Source organism: Leptonychotes weddellii, chromosome 2 (genome assembly GCF_054177405.1).
Source record: "Leptonychotes weddellii isolate Sample4059 chromosome 2, ASM5417740v2, whole genome shotgun sequence".
Taxonomy (NCBI): Eukaryota; Metazoa; Chordata; class Mammalia; order Carnivora; family Phocidae; genus Leptonychotes; species Leptonychotes weddellii.
In genome coordinates this window covers 86,037,531-86,056,724 of record NC_138370.1, presented here as the reverse complement: position 1 = coordinate 86,056,724, position 19,194 = coordinate 86,037,531, and the positions used below count along the sequence as shown (strand labels likewise).

The following is a 19,194-nucleotide window of genomic DNA, read 5'->3' as shown; positions in this document are numbered from 1 at the left end:
AAGGGCACCTGAGTGACTCAGTCAGTTAAGCCTTCAGCTCAGGTCATGATCTCAGGGTCCTGGGATGGAGCTCCACATTGGGCTCCCTGCTTAGCAGGGAGTCTGCTTCTCCCTCTGCCCCTCTCCACCCCCACTTGTCCTCTCTCTCCCCCTCTCTCAAATAAATAGATAAAATCTTTTTTTTTTTTTTTTTTTAATTCTTGCAGATAACAGAAGTGCTGCTCAGATGGAGGGAAGGAGAGAGTTGAGGCTTTTCCCTACTTGGTTGCTTTACCTCCCTTCATGGAGGTCCTCAAGGTCCCTTTGGAACAGAGTGGAACCATTGGATAGCCAGTTTACCATGCTGGGCATTTCATGTGCTTTACTGTGCTTATTAATTATTACATCCTGTTTTCAAAGTAACTCTCTTTGCACCAGAATGTGTGGTGAAGTTGTTTTACAAATCCCTGGAAGTTTTGTTCTTTCCTTCAACAAGTTGGTAGCCACTCTTTTTGGAAAAGCATTAACATGCATAAGCACTGTAGTCAACTTCCGTGCTCATTAATGAAGCCCAGAACTAATAGTTACATTGTCGTAATTTGACAAAGCCATCTAAATCTATGCATGTTTTTTGAAAGCTCCCTAAACATGCTGCTAAATCCCCTAAAAAGCTCCTAAACTGCTTTGGCAGCCATTAGCCGAGCATAAGCAGAGGAACTCTTTTCAGTAAGTGAACAAACAGAGAAAATATGCTGAATGGCTGGACAAATGTGTTTCAGCTGGCCCTTTCATTTACCGATGTAAAGGTGCAGTCAGTATCAATCACTGTTTTCCCTGTTGCCCTGAAAATCACAATATCTCTTTTCATCCCACAAGCTCTTTTCACCACAGTAATGTGTCTTTAGAATGACACTGGCATCAGCCTGCTTCCGCTGTCTGAAGTCCAGAGAGCTTAAAAACACATTTCAGGATTCAAGACTTGAACCTTCCTCCCCTTCCGTTTTCCGACCGCCCACTCTGCCCTCCCTCCCTCTGCAACCACTCCACCCCCTCCCCAGATTCTTTTCAGTTCTTCCAGCTCTCCTCACTGAGTAAACAAAATTCACTTCTCTGTCCTAATGCAGCTCTCTAAAGTAAACGTAGAAAACTTCTATCCGATATTCCCAAGATCTAAGAACTCAGTTCAAGGGATGCACATAAAGAAATGCTCTTACATGTCGGTAATAGCTCAAAGGTCAAAAGGAATGTGGAAATTCTGTGCCCTGACAAGGTGTGCTGAGGAGCAGGACCTCACTGTCTATCAGAGTATCTCCTTCCTCTGCCCTCACCCCCTTGTCACTCGGTTCCTACCTGCCCCCGCTGCACATACACACTCCCCTTTTGTCATCTCGTATCAGAAGTATGTGCCTGCACCTGTGTTCCACCTTTACTGTTGCGAGCTTCTTAAGAGCAGATGCCGTGTCTTGTATCTCTTTCGGCCGCTCCTGATTCTGAGTACTTAATACATTGCTTTGGAATGAAGGCGATTACTTTTTATCCTTCTGAAAACTGAAGCGGAATAAGTGCAAAGATACATGTTAGCGAGGTGCTCATAGTTGTAGCAGGAATATTTGAAACACCACATTTCTAAAAAACAGTACTGACTGTTTTTTCTCTCCCTTTTTTTGTATGTTTGTTTTTATTTCTTTATTTTGCTTCAGATTATAGCAGTCTGTAGAGAGGCAGCCCTTCTGGCTCTGGAAGAAGACATTCAAGCCAACTGCATTATGAGAAGACATTTTACTCAAGCCTTGAGCACTGTGACACCGAGAATTCCTAAATCACTGAGACGTTTCTATGAAGAGTATCAAGAGAAGAGTGGGCTACATACACTCTGAGAAAGTATACATATTCAGTATGCTAAAAACGCTTACTAGAGAAAACTTGTTTCTTTTTTAAGAATTTTTTCTTGAGAGTGTCAGAAAAATCCTTCATAAGCAAAGTGTCTGAAATATGTTGACTGGAAATTGAGAGGCTTCAGTGGTTAAAGACATTTTAAATGATATGGATACAATGAAAATATCCATGAAAGTCTCTGGACATGAGTTTAAATCAGTTTTATCTGGATATGTGTGCGAGTTTTAAAAATCAAACTAGCTTTTTCATTTTTGACCTGGTTTATTCATCCCATGAAATGCTCTCCTAACTCCAGAATCTTTTTCACTGCATTCCTAAGTGCCCAGCCTATGAGCATCAGTTTTATACAAGAACATAAAGAATGCATGTGGATTAGTCCATAGTGAGAAAGATTTACAGATCTTTATTTTTAAAGGCCAGCCAGTGAAATAGGCAAATGCACCAACCAGGTTTATATATATATATTTTAAGATTTTATTTATTTATTTGACAGAGAGAGACACAGCGAGAGAGGGAACACAAGCAGGGGGAGTGGGAGAGGGAGAAGCAGGCTTCCCACCGAGCAGGGAGCCCGATGCGGGGTTCGATCCCAGGACCCTGGGATCATGACCTGAGCCGAAGGCAGACACTTAACAACTGAGCCACCCAGGAGCCCCTGCACCAACCAGGTTTATATGGCATGTTTCCAGATATGTTTTGTTTTCATTATAATTCACACCTACATTTTTGCTTTGGCCTTCTTAATCTGTACTTACGGTGATTAAAAAAAAAGAAGAGTTATTTCATGTAATGCCCTTTGCAAATTTAAAAAATTGGAAATATAATCCCAATCCAGGCCTAGAGCAACAGAGTTGTTTTGTTTCATAAAATACTATAAATAAATTGTATGTTAGTGTTTTAATTTGCACCCATTTTCAGGTTACCAATAAACTTTTTCAGTTCAAAGATAAACCAAATTGTACTCTTATATTGTCTTATGCTGCATTTGAAATATGTATATTTGTGCTCCTAATTATTTATCTTTAGGATTTCTTGACACTTTAATGTTCCATAAATATCTTTGAAAAACTGTCAGAAATTGACTCCCTGACTTCCAGTTGAGAAGTTGGCAATGGAAAGAATGTGCACTGAGACATGCTCACTGTAGATCTTTGAAAATTTCCAGAAAGACAAGTCAGGCGAGAAATACCTGATGATCACAATAATGGGACTTTACAGTGTTGTATTCTGAAGTCATGTCTCAAAATATCTTATCCTTTGACTATCAAAAATAGATTTGTAAGGCCTTTTTTTTTCCCAGACTACATTGGGTTTATTAGTATATACGTAAAACCACCCAGGTAACAAAGAATATGACCACTACTTAGAGCTGTGCTGTCAAATGTAATAGCTACTAGTCACATATGGCTATTTAAGTTTAAATTTTAATGAATTAAAATTAAATAATACTAAAAATGTAGTTCACCAGACACGTTAGCCACATTTCAAGTGTTCCAAAGCCACCTGTGACAAGTGTCTGCCATGTGGACAGAATAGATTGTAGAACATTTCCATCACTAGAACATTCTGTTGGTTTCTGCTGATTTAGAATATAAGGCTCACACAATGAAATAAACAGGACCTCAAGATTACTTTTATGCTTCCCATTTTCAGAAAATAAGAGAAAAACCTTATCCCCAAAGGCCTAAACAGAAAAAAAAAAAATTTAAATTCTCACTGCCAATAAAATAAAAACCAGCAATAAGCTTGAACTAGCACAGGCTCTCAGGCTGGAAGCTGGGTGGTGGGGAGGGAAGGGGGCAATCTCAGTCAAGGAGGAGCTCAGCTGTTAATGACCACTCAGACGCTTCAGCCCATGTGACATAGAAGTCATAACCAAGGGCGCCTGGGTGGCTCAGTTGGTTAAGCGACTGCCTTTGGCTCAGGTCATGATCCTGGAGTCCCGGGATCAAGTCCCGCATCGGGCTCCCCGCTCGGCGGGGAGTCTGCTTCTCCTTCTGACCCTCCCCCCTCTCATGCTCTCTCTCTATCTCATTCTCTCTCTCAAATAAATAAATAAAATCTTTAAAAAAAAAAAAAAAAGAAGTCATAACCAAGCCTCATACATAATGCCCAGATCACTAAAGACCAACACCTTCAGTGTAAGGGCAAATTAGAAAAAAATTCCTCCTGCTGACCAGAGAAATCACAAGGAGCGTCTCTTGACTTGCTCTGTGCTTTGGCTTTGAAAAGAAAAGCAGCAGCTCCTCTGAGAATTCTTTGAGCTTACCTGACCATAGCTTCTGTGTTTGAATTCACACCACCTTTGTGGTACAGAAGCTTGAAACCTAAAAATTAACATGAAAATATGGATCCATGCTAAAAATATCCTTGGGATGACTAGCAGTTCCAATAGTTGGAGGAATATAGCCTTACCCAGGCCGCAGAAGATTCCAACAGCTAAAACCCTACTTACAGAGTTTATAATCCCAAAGGATGTGGAGCAGTGGAGCATAAATTGGTACAGCTACTTCGGAAAGCAACTAGCATTATCTAGTAATGTTGAAGACCCGTATAGTCTTCAGAGTTCTCCTCGGTGTATGTCTCAGAGCAAGTTGTTTTCAAGGAGGTCATGATTAAGAAAATCATAGCATTAGTATTTAAATAGTAAGAAACTAGAAACGATCTATCCATCAGTCAGAGAATGGATTTCTATGGATACCCATACAATGCAATACTTATGGCAGTAAAAAAGTAATTAAAGCTACATGGAAAATGGGAATTTCAAAAAGAACATTTCAGAAGAATATATTTATTTAAAGTTTAAGGCATGCAAAATAATATATGTTGTTTATGGGAACACATGTAGTAGAAGACTACATGGAGGGAAATGAAAAGCATCAAATACCAGGGAGAATTTCCTCAGGGGAGAAAAGTTGAAATGTCCTATCTTAAACTGGGTGATGTGAATACAGGTGTTGATTGTAATCCAGTCTACACTTTTTTATGCCTAAGTATTTCATAATAATGTTTAAAAAATCAGCCTTAAACTGACAAGTTATGCTGCAAAGGGCAAAATGCATCTCAAGCCCTGTTATGCGTTCCTAACCAGCATCACAATCCTATCCTTCCACCCAGTCAGTGGACTTCCAGTGCAATCCACGATGCCTACCACCCCGTGTGTCTGGAAAATCAGAAGTACCAGGATGATGGAATAAAACCCAAGAAGGCAAAAAAAGGATCAGGCTTTAGGACCCAGGAAATGAGAAATTTGTTGGTGAGAGTTAGTGGTTAGGTGATCCTCCTCTGAGGGGATAAATCTGGAGTGAGATCTGTTTCCATGGCACTGTGGTCGCTCAAGGAGCAGGAAGTTAAGAATTTAAAAAGATTTTAGAGCATTACATCTTTAATCTATTACAAACCAATTATTTTTTTTCTATCTTTAGATAGCTAATTATTACCGTTGAAAAGGCAATGATCATCTTTATTTGAAGTTTGTGCCCTTTTTATAACAGTACCAGTAAAAACCTGAGTCATAGAAAAGAGCAGGTCAGGTGTCACTAGTAACAGTTTACCCCAGCTTCATCTCTGTGAGGGCTTTACTTCTGATGCCCGAGTCTCCTATGTGTGGATTTAAAATCATGTGTATTGTTTGGGTTTGTTTGTGATTGAATGACACAGTATAGTTCATGGAAAATTTAAGTGCAGCAAGAAAAGAAAACGTCCAGCTTCCTGTCTTAAGAAAACAATTTGCTTTATTGGCATCTGGTCAAATGTTTGTCGTTGGTCCAGATTCTCTTCAGGGTTTCAGGATACTCACATTGACACTTTTTTTTTTTTTTCAGTGTTCCAAGATGGTTTTGTTTCAATAGTCAAATTAGTGTTTCTTTCTAACAACAAAATTTAGAAGAATGGCTTCTAATTTTTTACTCCTTTATGACAAAGAAAGTGTATTTCTAAGCTTAATTCTGACTGCCCTAACTTTGCTTGAAAAATGTTTAGTTCTGTGTTATTTCTAATATATAAAACAGGTTTTTTAAATAATGTATAGGTTTTCCACTTTGGAAAAATAATTATTGAATTTATAGAAAAACCAAGCTTGAGTGTATGTTTAATTTATCTTAATCAGGAGAAGGCTGCAGAAAAGTTGCTATAAAGATAGAATGAAGTTATTTCCCTGGCCTGTTGTTACTTAAATTTCTGAAGGTGAGGTTGTTAGAGTTTTGGTTCATTTTGTCATGTTTCCCTGAGTCCTTCTGTTAAAGATGAGCACACACCAAAACACCTTTTGAAATTATATATGGGTTGAATGTGCAGGTCCACATAGAAATTCTAATGCTCCAAGTTGATTTGCTTTCCTTCCTTCAGTTTTCATTATAACAGTTGCATGCATGGATAGGCTTTTTACCTACTATCTGTCAAATATACCCCAGTAGCCTATATCTTTTAGGACTCACTTTTGGGGAAAAGAATTCATTCTAGCAAATTTAGGCAGAAAGAGTTGTTACAAGGTTTTAAATGGGTTACAAAATTATTGAGAAATTTGTAGACTCCTCTTTCAAGACCCAGTGATAAACATTTCTGGAAAGATGGTTAAAATGACGCACTTAAGGTACCACACACAACAAAACCCAAAGAAATGAAAAGAAAGAAAAATAGAGTTCATCTATGCTGAAATCAGGGAATGGATTAAACCCCAGGTGAAGTATTTCAAAGGCTATCCGTCAAGTACAACACATTTTGGACCAACTTTTTAAGTTGGTTAATTCCATGAATTCCAGGAAGTTCAACATCTTACTCTACTTCAGAACACATATGATGTTTTAAGACTCCATCAATTGTAAGACTATTAATTTAAAAACACTTTTTTGGAAAAAATAATAAATTACTGTGATTTTAATATTATTACATCCTGATTTCACAAACATTAAAATGTGAAAAATATTTGGGGCACCTGGGTGGCTCAGTCAGTTAAAGTGTCCAACTTTTGGTTTCAGCTCAGGTCACAATCTCAGGGTCCTGGGATGGAGTGTAGTGTCAGGCTCCACGCTCAGAGGGAGTCTGCTTAAGGATTCTCTCTCTCCTTCTCTCCCTCTCCCTCTGCCCCTTGCCCCCCCACCCCCGCTCCCAGAGTCTCTCTCTCTCTCAAATAAATCTTTTTTAAAATTGTGAAAAACATTCGTATTAAAATCAGTCAAATACAGTTAAGTGAGTTGGGAACTGACATGTGATAGTATGTTCATATGTTTGCCATAAACCCACAGCAATTAAATACTATTGGCACCAACATAATCATAAACAATAATAAAAATGTTGACAGGTAAAAAGGAGAGTCAAGGATATGGAGCACAGATTATTTGGGGCCAGGAATAATCACAGATTGAAATATCCCAGAGGGAAATAGCAACAGGGGAACTATGCCAAAAATCTGGGGGGGAAAGTTTGGCAGTGGAGGAGAAACAAAGTACTGAAAGCTAGAGTACGTTAGGAGAGACACTTTCTGAGGAAAGAGGAAAATGGTTTAGAATACAACTGCTTTGAAATCTCAAAAATGTTAAAATACAGGCAATGTGATATGGGATATAATAAAACATTTGAATAAGATTCAAAAGGAACAGAGCTAATGGAATTTATAATTTATTCCACAAATATGCTCCCACAGATACAAAATGGCATATTATTTACCATCTAATGGTGAAGTATTTATTGTAGCCTTATTTGTTATAATAGCAAAATATTAGAACAATTCAAGTATCTATCAATAGGGTCTATTTAAAAAATTATAGTATGTCCATACAATGGAACATTATAGTGCTATAAAAAAAATAAATAAGCTCTTTATAAACTGATCTAGTAATTTTCTCCAAGATGCAGAGAATCTAAATAACTTATAACAAATATATGCTTAAACTCTGCAAACAGAGAATGCACAATATTTTATTCTCTCATATAATCTATATAAATTATATAATAGGGTGTATACACACGCACATACACAAAATATTTGCAAATGCAGAAATGTTGTAGAATGTGCCCTATAATCACCATGTAATAAAACTAAAACTGAGAGGGGCGCCTGGGTGACTCAGTCGTTAAACATCTGCCTTCGGCTCAGGTCATGATCCCGGGGTCCTGGGATTGAGCCCCCGCATTGGGCTCCCTGCTCCGCGGAAAGCCTGCTTCTCCCTCTCCCACTCCGCCTGCTTGTGTTCCCTCTCTTGCTGTCTCTCTCTGTGTCAAATAAATAAAATCTTTAAAAAAAAAAAACAAAAAACCTAAAACTGGGAAAGGCATCTGGGTGGCTCAGTCAGTTAAGCAGCTGCCTTCAGCTCAGGTCAGGATCTCAGGGTCCTGGGATCAAGCCCCTAATCGGGCTCCCTGCTCAGGGGGAAGTCTGCTTCTCCCTTTCCCTCTGCTGCTTCCCCACCCCCTGTTGCTCCTGCATGTTTTCCCTCTCTCTCTCAAATAAATAAATAAAATCTTAAAAAAAAAAAAACCTAAAACTGAGAAATGTAGAAATAACAAAACCCCAACTGTTTAGAAGTTCAAAATTCATCTTGAAATGATTCTTTGATCAAAGGGGAAATCAAAATAGTAGAATATCTGGGAAATAATAATGAAAATACTATATATCAAAATCTATGGAACTCAACACTTTACACAGAAGACAATTTATAAATCTAAATACTTTCATTAATAGAATAAGATTATACATTAATAGAATAAAATAATAATGAAAATACTATATATCAAAATCTTTGGAACTCAACACTCTACACAGAAGATAATTTATAAATCTAAATACTTTCATTAATAGAATAAGATTAAGAAATCTCCTCAAAAAGTTATCATAAATAACTCCAAAATTAACTTTAGGAAAATATAAAGGTAAAAGCTTAAATTAAAAAAACAACAGAAATGATTGATCCAATAGCCCATTCTTCGGAAAACAAAATCCAAAACAAATTAATCTTTTTGTGGTGGACAGAATGACGCCCCCTACACACATATACACACAAAGACATCCACGTTCTAGTCCCCAGAAATCGTGTAAATGATATGTTACCTTAAATGCCAAAAGGGACTTTACAGATGTGATTGAATTAAGGATCTTGAGGTGAGAGTACCCTGGATTTTCTGCATAGGCCCAACGTAATCATAAAGGCCCTTATAAGGAGGAAAAGAAGGAAGCAGGAGAATCAGAATCAGAGGAGAGATCAGAGAAATTCGAAGATGCTACGCTGCTGGCTTTGAAGGTGGAGGAAGGGACCAGAAGCCAGGGAATGCGCAGCCTCTGGAAGCTGGAAAAGACAAGGAGAGGGATTCCCCGCCCCCCTAATGCCTCCAGGACAGCCCTGGCAACACCTTGACCTTAGTCCCATTTCATAGACTTATTGCAGACTGCTGACCTCCAGAACTGTTACGGAGTAAGTTTGTGTTGTTTTAAGCCACTGTTTGTGATAATGTATTACAGCAGCAATAGTAAACTAATATGGTTTCTGGCTTGCTTTTTAAAAGATAAAGCCACAAATACATAAAGTTGAGGGGAAAAGAAACCACATTTATGAATGAAATAAATTAAGAATTTTGTATAATCGTGCCAATAAATGTGAAACCCCTGGTGAAACTGTTGATTTTCATATAGCTACCTCTCACGAATTCTTAAGCTCGGATGGTTTTATAGGCTAAAATTAATTCAGGTCTTCAATCCAATCATCGTTATGCTACTGAAACTGTTTCAGAGCATAAAGAAAAAGGAAGTTTTCCCAATTCCTGCTGTGACTGACATAACGCCACCCCCCTTTCACTAGCTACATACCTTTAAAAGAAGCACCTTTAAAAGATTACTACTCAGAATCAAATAATTTAGCATATTAATAGAGCAAAATAGAAAACAATGCATTCAGTATGGAATTCAACATTCATTTCTCAGTGTTTCAAAGGTAAAGATAAGATTAACCTGCTAAAAATAATAATACTAAGTCCATGGCCTATAATGTAATTAAATATCAGAAACTAGGGCAATTGTTTATCATTGTTCTTTGAGAGCTAGTGCATGAATAGGGAATGAAGTAAAAACCCCAAGATAATTAACTGAGGGGTTATTATGTAACTAGTATGGTCTCAGACTTCACCGGCTCTTAACAACAAAATAAGGGCACATTTCCTTTCACACCCAATTTACGTCTTTAAGTTTTCATTCTCCTATAACCAAAAGTCCATTCTACTGGTTTTACTCCTTCAAATATTTACTGGGATTCCCCTGATGAATACTTCAATGTTTGTCAAGTCCAGTTGGCAGTAGCTTAACACCCACTTCAATGTCCACCTCTATCCCACAGTCTCCCCACGTAAGCCACTCCTCACCCAGGGGCCCTTGATACTATCTCTTAACAAGCTCCTCCAGGTCACCAGCAATTCCCTATTACTTTGTCCTGAGTGTGGGCAAGGACCTTGCCTCAGCAGCCCCCAGTGCACAGGCTAAGGCCAGATCTTGGATTTTTACAAAACTACTACTAATAAGGAACAATTACAACGATGAAAAGAAAACACTTCGATTTCAGATTGGCTATCAGAGCTCCTAGTGTCTATATGCATGTTCCTCCATGGGCATATATATATGCTCTATCTTGCTCTATCTCTTTCAACCACCCTGTTCAAAGAGCCAGTCTATCACATACTGAATGTCCACAGAGGAGGGGACAGGGGTGAGGGGCTGGAGGTTGGATCCATGCGAATGGCCAATGATTTCATTAGTTATACCATGTAGCCGGGGGCTTACTAAACACATGAAGATTTGGGGAGAGTGGCTCAGAGAGCATGAAAGCTCCGTGCCCTTTCCCTACACCTTGCCCTATATATCTTTTCCATCTGGCTGTTCCTGAGTTTTATCTTTTATAATAAGCCAGTGATCTAGTAAGCAAAATGTTTCCTTGAGTTCTGTGAGCTGCTCTAGCAAATTAATCAACCCAAAGGAGTGGGTCATGGGAACCTCTGAAACACAGGCAATAACCTGGACTGATGATTGGCATCTGAAGGTGGCAGGATGTGAGGGGGATGGTGTGGAGGCTGTGGGGGTGGGTTGGGGTGAAGCAGTCCTAAAGGACTAAGTTCTTAACCTGTGGAAGCTGACTCTCACCAGGTAGTGTTGGAATTGAATTGAATTGAGTTAATAGCTCAATGGTTGGAAGAAAAATCCCCACATCAGAATTGGTGTCAGAATAATATTTGTTTTTTTCTGGACTTCTGAAAAGGAGTGCCAAAAAAATTTATGCTACATTAACTATAAGGCTGCAATAATTATTATAGTGCTGATTTTCATATAGTAATGATATATATGCTCTCTTATTATAGGAAAGGACTTTGTTTCCTGAATTTCATTAGTTGTTCAAAAATTGTCTTTAAAATGCACGTGGTCAAAATCTTTTCTGCAAGTTCTCATGATATAAACAAACAAATAAAAATAAACTCAACAATATTTAGATTTGAAAGCAAGTTATATAACCTGGTTTCACCATAATTATACAACTTTGTTTTCCGCCACTCCCAAACAATACCTTCTATATTTGCTAAAAATTGGGAGTTTAGATCTTACTCAGTTTACAGTGAGAAGCCCATGTTCGGTTCTGATGGTCTTTGATGTCTTTGGTGTTTGATGGTCTATATAGATTTCACATTTCTTGGAATCCTTTTAGCCAAAAGTATCTCTTTCCTCTCCCTCTCTCTTTCCTCTCCCTCTCTCTTTCTCTCTCTCTCCCTGTCCAATGCCCATCAACAGTTTGGTATTTGCATGAAATATCACAAGGACTGTGGAGTTTACTTGATTGGTTGTCTGAAATGGTCTCAATGGTGGCCTGTATTTCATAAGATTAAGATGCCAGAGCTTTCCTGACATAATGAAGATGAAGGAATTTAGCCCTAGATCCTGATAAGTGGCAGAGCCAGGGAAGATGAGAGGCCCCAGGCCCTAGGGCAGGCTTGGCTTCTAAGAGGACCACAAAAAGGTGCTCTATGGCTAGAGAGAGAAAGGCAGGGTAGATGGTACTGGGCAGTAAGTGGAGAGATTTGATGGAAACTTAGGACTGTTTTTCTTAATGAAATAGGAAGCTCTGTTCTCAGCTAAGTATAGGGATGGAGGCGGAAGTTTTGGAGGTTTGGGAAGAAAGAGTAAATGGCCTATGAGAGTGTAGTAAGATGGCAGAGCAGCACTGAGTTCCCACAGAGGTCAGTGGTCAGGAAATTAGAGCACAATGAATTTTCTGTCTTGGTCAGATTCTTATATTTTTACCTTAAATTCATACCATTTTTATAGTTTTCCTCTATTTTTTTCTCCATCTTATTTTAGCATGTAACAGCCTAAAACAAATTTAATCCTCAATTTCCATTGTAAGTGAAAGAAAATCACTTGACTTCTATGCCAAATAAAAATTTTTTTAAATCCTTTTTTATTTGCATGTTCCCGCAAAAAAATTTTGTGGCCTTCTGTGCTTTCCCCCCTCCAAGGAACTTCTCAGGAGGAATTCCTCAGAAAGCTTGATGAGGGTGATTGAGTGAGTGCAGAAGAGCCTATTGGCTGAGAGTTAAAGGACAACGGTTAGCCATTTCAAGGACTCCCACTCAGCTCTCTTGCCTTCAGTTAAAAGGGAAATCTGGTCCTATGTCTCCTGGGTTCACCTTCAACAAATTGTCACTTCATTCCTCCACATAGCTCCCATTTTAGTAATAAAATGTGTAGCAAAAGCTAGGACTTGGAATCATTTTAGTAGATACAGAAATACTAACACACATTTTCAAATATTTTGTAAGTCATAAAGACCCACACTTGCGTAAAATGTTGTGATTTTTGGTAAGTTTTCTTACAAAAAGCTGGTGAAAACAAAATATATTACAGTGGAGTTTTAGCACAGAGCCAGATTGTACTAAACCCGAAGAACCGTGAGGATTTTTCTAGTGGCTTCTGGGGTAACGTGTCCTTTTCACCTTTTAGGGTGGGTGAAGGTTCATCACCACAGGTCCCACCAGCCCTGGCAATGGTCCAATAGCTCAGAATCACAAGAATTTGCCCATTGCTTTGGGCGGAAGTTGTCTGTCACTGCCACCCCATGGCAGGTTTCTCCTCTGGTCTCAGGCATGAGAAGGTCCCCACACGCTTATCTCCTCTGCCCTTCCCTGGGGTAACAGTGGAGACGGGGAGTGAGGAGGGTGCTTCCACTCCCCACCACATGCTGGTCCACCAAGTTTTCTGTATACCACTCTTCACATCCTTCTTTGCTGCTTCATTTGGCTGCATTTCGTTCCTTTACCAAGCACTTAGCTGGCCAGCTCCAGCGGACTAAAGGTGAATTCCAGTAGGAAGCACACGGGGGAAGAAAGGACAAGAATTTTGGCAAAATCACAAAATGTGGATAATAATATACCCATCAGAATGGAATACTCACCCATTTCAAGGGGGTGCTGTGAGAACTAATTCGTGTCTGTAAAGGCCTTTGAGTTCCTTGGAGGGAAGGTGCCACCAGCGTGCTAAGCATTATTGTGAAGGGATTATGTGCACAAATACAATACCAGGAGCCAGGATATTACTAAAAATAAAGCAGAACTTTCTGTGAGGAAGGTAAGGAAGGAAATGCCTCACTGAAAAAAGCTTAACTGTCTTTTAATACAAATGCTTAGGCTACCGGGTAATGGAACAGCAAATCTGAGATTCTATTCTAAGTAAAGGATTATGTTTTCTCGGCATTGTCAAGGTGCAGCGGAACAAAACAAAATGACCGCTTTACTCAAAAGAGGGTTATAGTCTCTGAAAAAGAGAGTTAAGAGGATGTTTGGCTATTGCGCTGTGCAGTCCATCCAGGAGGAAAAAGGCAACAGTAAAGCAAACGTTGGTTTGCACTTGAGGGGAGAGGAGTTTTAAAAATTAAAGAAAGGAGACTGTTCCAAGTTGAATAACTACTGGAGATTGCTCCCAATGAATCTAGTGATAAAGATTAAAGCTTGTTAGAAACCTAAATGCATTTCGCAGTTGCTTCTTTCTGAAACAGCTGCTGGAAACCCTTAGATTGAAATTACAGGAGTAATATATTCTTGCTTGTGTCTATACAGAGAATGATCACATCAACTGTATAAAAACAAAACAGAACAAACAAACAAAGCCCCTCTACGTTGTCCATATCGTAAGTAATACAGGCCGTATTTACGGACGGGTAGTGCTTTAGGAGTCCCCTGTAGACGTTGGGTTAGCAAAACTAAGAGCCGAAAGGGGAATGACAATGGTCTCCTTTTCCTTAACTTCTTCTTTCTGACCATTTCCTTCTCCTCCACCTGCTTATTTTGTAACAAGGCCTCTGAGGTCTGAAGCAGATTAGCAAACAAATGAATCCTTTAATGTCATGGAATATTTTCCCCAGCATAGATGGGATTAATCTGCCAGTCCAGCAAATTGTACATTTCAAATACCTCAGCTGCATAATAAGCCATTTCTGCCAATCCCCTAATTTATGGCACAAAGGTCATTTTATTTTCATGTTTGCACTGCTTAGACTTTCTTTCTTCATTCTTCTTTCCCATTCCATCTCCAACTCTCTCTGTTTTCTACCTTTGAAAATGTCCCATACATAGCGTTTAGAGAAGCGTCAAAGAGCACACACAGTAGCCTGTGGTTCTCCAAGAAGGCAGAAGAGTGAAAGAATGTGGTACGTGAACCACCTTCCACCAGCCCAGAGGATACATCTTCAGAAACTCCCGAGGCAGCTTCATTCTGGCTCTGGTTGTGCAACTCTGGTTAAGGGGATTGAACATCATGGCCAAACGTGAGGACCATATAGCCACCCGTCCTTTTTTCTTAAAAATTTTGCTATAATAATGAGGAAACCCTGGGCTGGTTCCATAGACCCTACTTAGACATTTTAAGAACTAGAAATAGGATGGGATGCTTGGGTGACTCAGTTGTTAAGCGTCTGCCTTCGGCTCAGGTCATGATCCCAGGGTCCTGGGATCGAGCCCCATGTTGGGCTCCCTGCTCCGTGGGGAGCCTGCTTCTTCCTTTGCCTGCCACTCCCCCTGTTCATACTCTCTCTCCCTCTCTCTCTCTGACAAAAATAAATAAATCTTTAAAAAAAACAACAACTAGAAATGGGTTGAGTTTTCTACAAATAGAGAAGGCAAGCAGCATGGCCTCTGATCTTAGAACTAAAAGGTATTTCTAACAACCATTTAATTCAGTGACTTGCCCAAGGTCACAAAGTAAGAGGTAGGGGCAGTTTGGTGGATTACAGCCACATCTTCTGCCTGCCAGAGCCATCCTGTTCTTACCACACCATACTGCTTCCCTAAAAAATGATCACCATGCTGCTCTTACTCAGGAATCCAAGGGGGGAAAGACTATTTTGGGGATATTTACTCAAAACCATTGGGTAAATTCTGACTCATATTAACATTTCCCTTTACTCAGCCTTTGAAATCTGAGCGACATGAGTCACTGAACTATTCTATCCTCTCGGTTGATGACCAAAGGGAAATGCTTCATTTTAAGAAGTAGGTCCTCATAGCTGTTACGGATAAATTTCTGAGAGTCACAATGAACAAAGATATGACGAATAATGAAGCAGGAAGATCCCTGCAGCTGTGAGCCGCACAAGTCCTCATGGCACGTGGGCCAGAGAGACTCCTCTTTCCTGAATTACAAGGTCCCCATCAGGCCTTTAAATTAAAATAGTAGGAACAATGGGGTAAGGAAGAATGAGAATGTAAGCATGATTCTAAAGAACAGCCATGACATCAGGACATTTTATTTCAAAACACCAAAATAGAATAACAAATGAAGTGCAGCAACATGCAACAAGATGGCTGAATCTTAGCAGTGTGATATTAAATAAACAAGAGAGTTCCAAAAGATTATATACTACATGATACCCTTTATAAAATAGTTTAAAGCAACTAAAATTTTTTAAAATATGTGCAGTTTAGGAATACAATAAAACCATGTAGAAAGAAAAGCGAGGAAATGAGTTCAGAATTCGGGCTGACGGGTGGGGAGGTCAGGGGTTACATCTGTGGGGGGAATGTATGATTAGGTGTGAGTCATTTTCTGGTCCTATTTTTGTTTTGAAAGATGGGTTCATAGTTGTTTATTACATTATTAAAAATAACGAATAAATTTAGGCCAAATAGTCACAGCCCAATGATAGCAATGTATCATGAACCAAGGATCTTGATTAATCCACTTGACACAGACCAAATTAAAAAAAATTTATTCTTACACCATTTTTATGACAATTACATTAGTTTCTTAAAGCTGCCATAACACAGAGTGGCTTAATGTCAGAAACTCGGTGTCTCACATTCCTGGAGGCTCTGGAAGTCCAAAATGAAGGGTTGGTTCCTTCCCAGGGCTCTGAGGAAGGATGTGCTCCAAACCTCTCTCCATGTTTTGTAGACGCTCTCTTCTCCCTGTGTCTTCACATCATCTTCTCTCTGTGCTGTGTCCAACTTTCCACCTTTTTTAAGATGCTAGTCATATTAGATTAAGAATCCCTCTGCTGCCTTAATTTGAACATGATTACCTCTCTCAAGATCCTTTGTCCAAATGAGTCACATTCTGTGGTTACTGGGGTTAGGATTCAACATACCATTTTGGGGAGGACACAATTCAACCTATAACAACAATACGCAATACATGACTTGTTAAGATTCATGGCATTGGGAAGGAAAGAAGATAGTTACTTTAATTGTGCATCAACAAGACAGTTTTCAAAGGGTTTTTTTCTTTGTTTGTTTGTTTTTCATTTTGGCACTGCTGGCTTAAATGTTGTTAATGGAAGAAAGCATAGAAAGATCATCAGAATACTCTAAGAGTTTGTAAGAGAGAGCGAGAGAGAGAAATCTCATTCCTTGAAAGTCTTTTGAACTGATCACAAGTTCATGCATACCTCAGAGATACTGCAGCTTTGGATCCAGACTACCCCAATAAAACAAACATCACAAAAAACTGAACTCTGTAATACAGTGAGTCAAATGAATGTTTTGGTTTCCCAGAGCAAATAAAAATTATGTTTATACCATACTGTAGCTTATTAAATGTGCAATAGTATTATGTCTCAAAAAACAATGTGCTCCCTTAATTAAAAAATACTTTATTGCTAAAAAAAATTCCTTTATTGCTAACCATCATCCAAGCTTTCAGTGAGTCATAATGACTGATCACAGATCATACAAATATAATAATAATGAAAATGTTCAAAATACTGCGAGAATTACCAAAACGTGACACAGAGCGTGCTGTTGAAAAAAGTGGTACCAGTAGACCTGACCCAGGGTTGCCACAACCTTCAGTTAGTAACAACACACAATATCTGCGATGCACAAGAACGTGAGGTCGGCCCAGAGTGATTACACATCTTTACGCCAACTTCGATTCATTCTCCTTAAACAGCTGCTGAATCCTAGGTATCCTTTCTAATATGCAATCTCTATCAACATTTAATATGTGCCAGCTTCTCTCTTTCTGGAATCAGTTGATAACACAGGTTTTTAAAAATTTTGATGTACAAGGTTGTTTATGGCAACATTGTTTGTACTAACAACAACAACAACAACAACAAAAGAAATACTATCCTAAAAAGTGTACCGGTAAGGGAATGGTTAAATAAATGATGGTATATCCACTCTGGGCAAGCATAAAAATGAACAATATAGAAATAATAAGAATAGCCAAGTAATGATTGAGCATTCGCTATGTGCAAGGTCTGTGCTAAGTGAACTTACTGTCTAGTTTATTCCCAACAAGGTGGCTTATTTGCCCCATGTGCCATTGAGGAAAGTGGGAACTAAGAGACTTGAGAGGCCAAGTAACTTGCCGGAACTCACACAGCTAGTAACCTAGCAGAGAAGGACTCAAACCAAGGAAGTATGTAAGTGAGAAAAAAAAAGCTTTGGAAAATGCGTACCAAGGTGTGAACAGCGGTTATCACTCTAAAGCAGTAGGGGTTATGGCCAAATTTTCTTTTCTTTTTTAAAAATCCAAATGTGTATTTCTCAGACCCATTCCTACCTTCCTTTCTGTCCCCACTGCTGCCAGTTAGATCCGGGTTTCGTCATCCCATGCTTAGTGTACACATCAGTCTCCTGCTCCCCGCTTTCCTCTGAACATCCTGCATGAGCCTGGCATCTGGCAGTCACCTTCTGTCTTCCAAGGAAGTCCAACTCTTCGGGCTGGAAGTACCTAGCCACTTCCTTATAATGTTTTCCTCTCGGGTTCGGCATAATCAGAACTGCTACGAGAAGCCTTGTCTTCCTCCTCCCCCCCGCCCAATCCACGTTTCTGCCACCTCAGGGTCCTTACATAGTTTGCACCCTCAGCCACCATGCCCTTTTCTTCCTTGTCTGCTGAGCTGAAGCCTTCAGCACACAGCCCAAGACCTCCCACCCCATGAACCCGCCCCCCCTCCCCCGCTCTGCCAGCCTTCAGCGTCCTCTCCTTTCCGTGAGCTCCCGTGTCACCTGCACGATTCGTTTTGGCACTTAATAGATGCTTGTGCATTATCATTTTACTATTTCATTTGTGCTTTCTTCCTTGTGGGACAGTAGCTCGTGAAGGCAGATAGGACTTATTTTCCTTTTTTGAAACTCTGTACCACTCAGCACCGTGCTGTATGTCTACCTGGTGTCCAAGAAACGTATATTTAATAATGCCAATGAATTAAGGTTGCTATGTTTAAAATAGAACCTATCCACAAACACAATAATAAATAGTTTATATAAGATAAGCTATGAAGCCCTAAATTCTGCCCCAGAGTAAATCGGCCTGGCATAGGTTTATGATGTAATGGTGAGCTATGCTTCTATTCCTGTAACCCTCTAAACCTCATGCCTCATCTAACTGAGGTTCCCGCCCCAGTCTTTGAGTGGAGGGAACAGAGAGGACTGTGGGTTTGTAGCTCTAATCAGTTTCACATGTTGACTTTGATAGCCTAGCTCTCTCCTGTGACTGGGTTTCTTCCTACCTCTTTTCCAACAGACATACTTTCTGCTTATTACCCTGATCCTTCAGTGATTGGCTTTCCCACCCCTGAATTGAACCCTCTCCTTGGCTGAGGCCCCATACCAACTGTGCATTTCTTATGTCACCATCTGCCTGGCGGGATATCTATAAGAGCTTGTAGCTAGACCTTTCCTTGGATTTTGGACTAGGTTTGAAGCTTTAGTTAATGGCATTTAAATTCTATGCACCCTTTCCTGATACAGATTTATCTCCCGAATTAATACCTAGTATGGGATTCATAGCGGAGAGTTACTGGAATCTCAATTTTCAAAATGTTGCTGTATACAGGCTCAGGATTATATAAG

General features: G+C 39.5%; 1 protein-coding gene across 2 annotated transcripts in view; it reads left to right on the top strand.

The window, feature by feature from the left end:
* Nucleotides 1-9,481, top strand: part of AFG2A (AAA ATPase AFG2A) — a 334,925-nt gene extending 325,444 nt beyond the window's left edge. For both annotated transcript variants that reach the window (XM_081811923.1, XM_081811922.1), the window contains one exon: nucleotides 1,680-9,481. In XM_081811923.1, the coding sequence (XP_081668049.1) occupies nucleotides 1,680-1,856 (177 nt within the window). In that variant the 3' untranslated portion in view covers nucleotides 1,857-9,481. The remainder of the gene's footprint in view (nucleotides 1-1,679) is intronic.
* The last annotated feature ends 9,713 nt before the right edge of the window (nucleotides 9,482-19,194 follow it).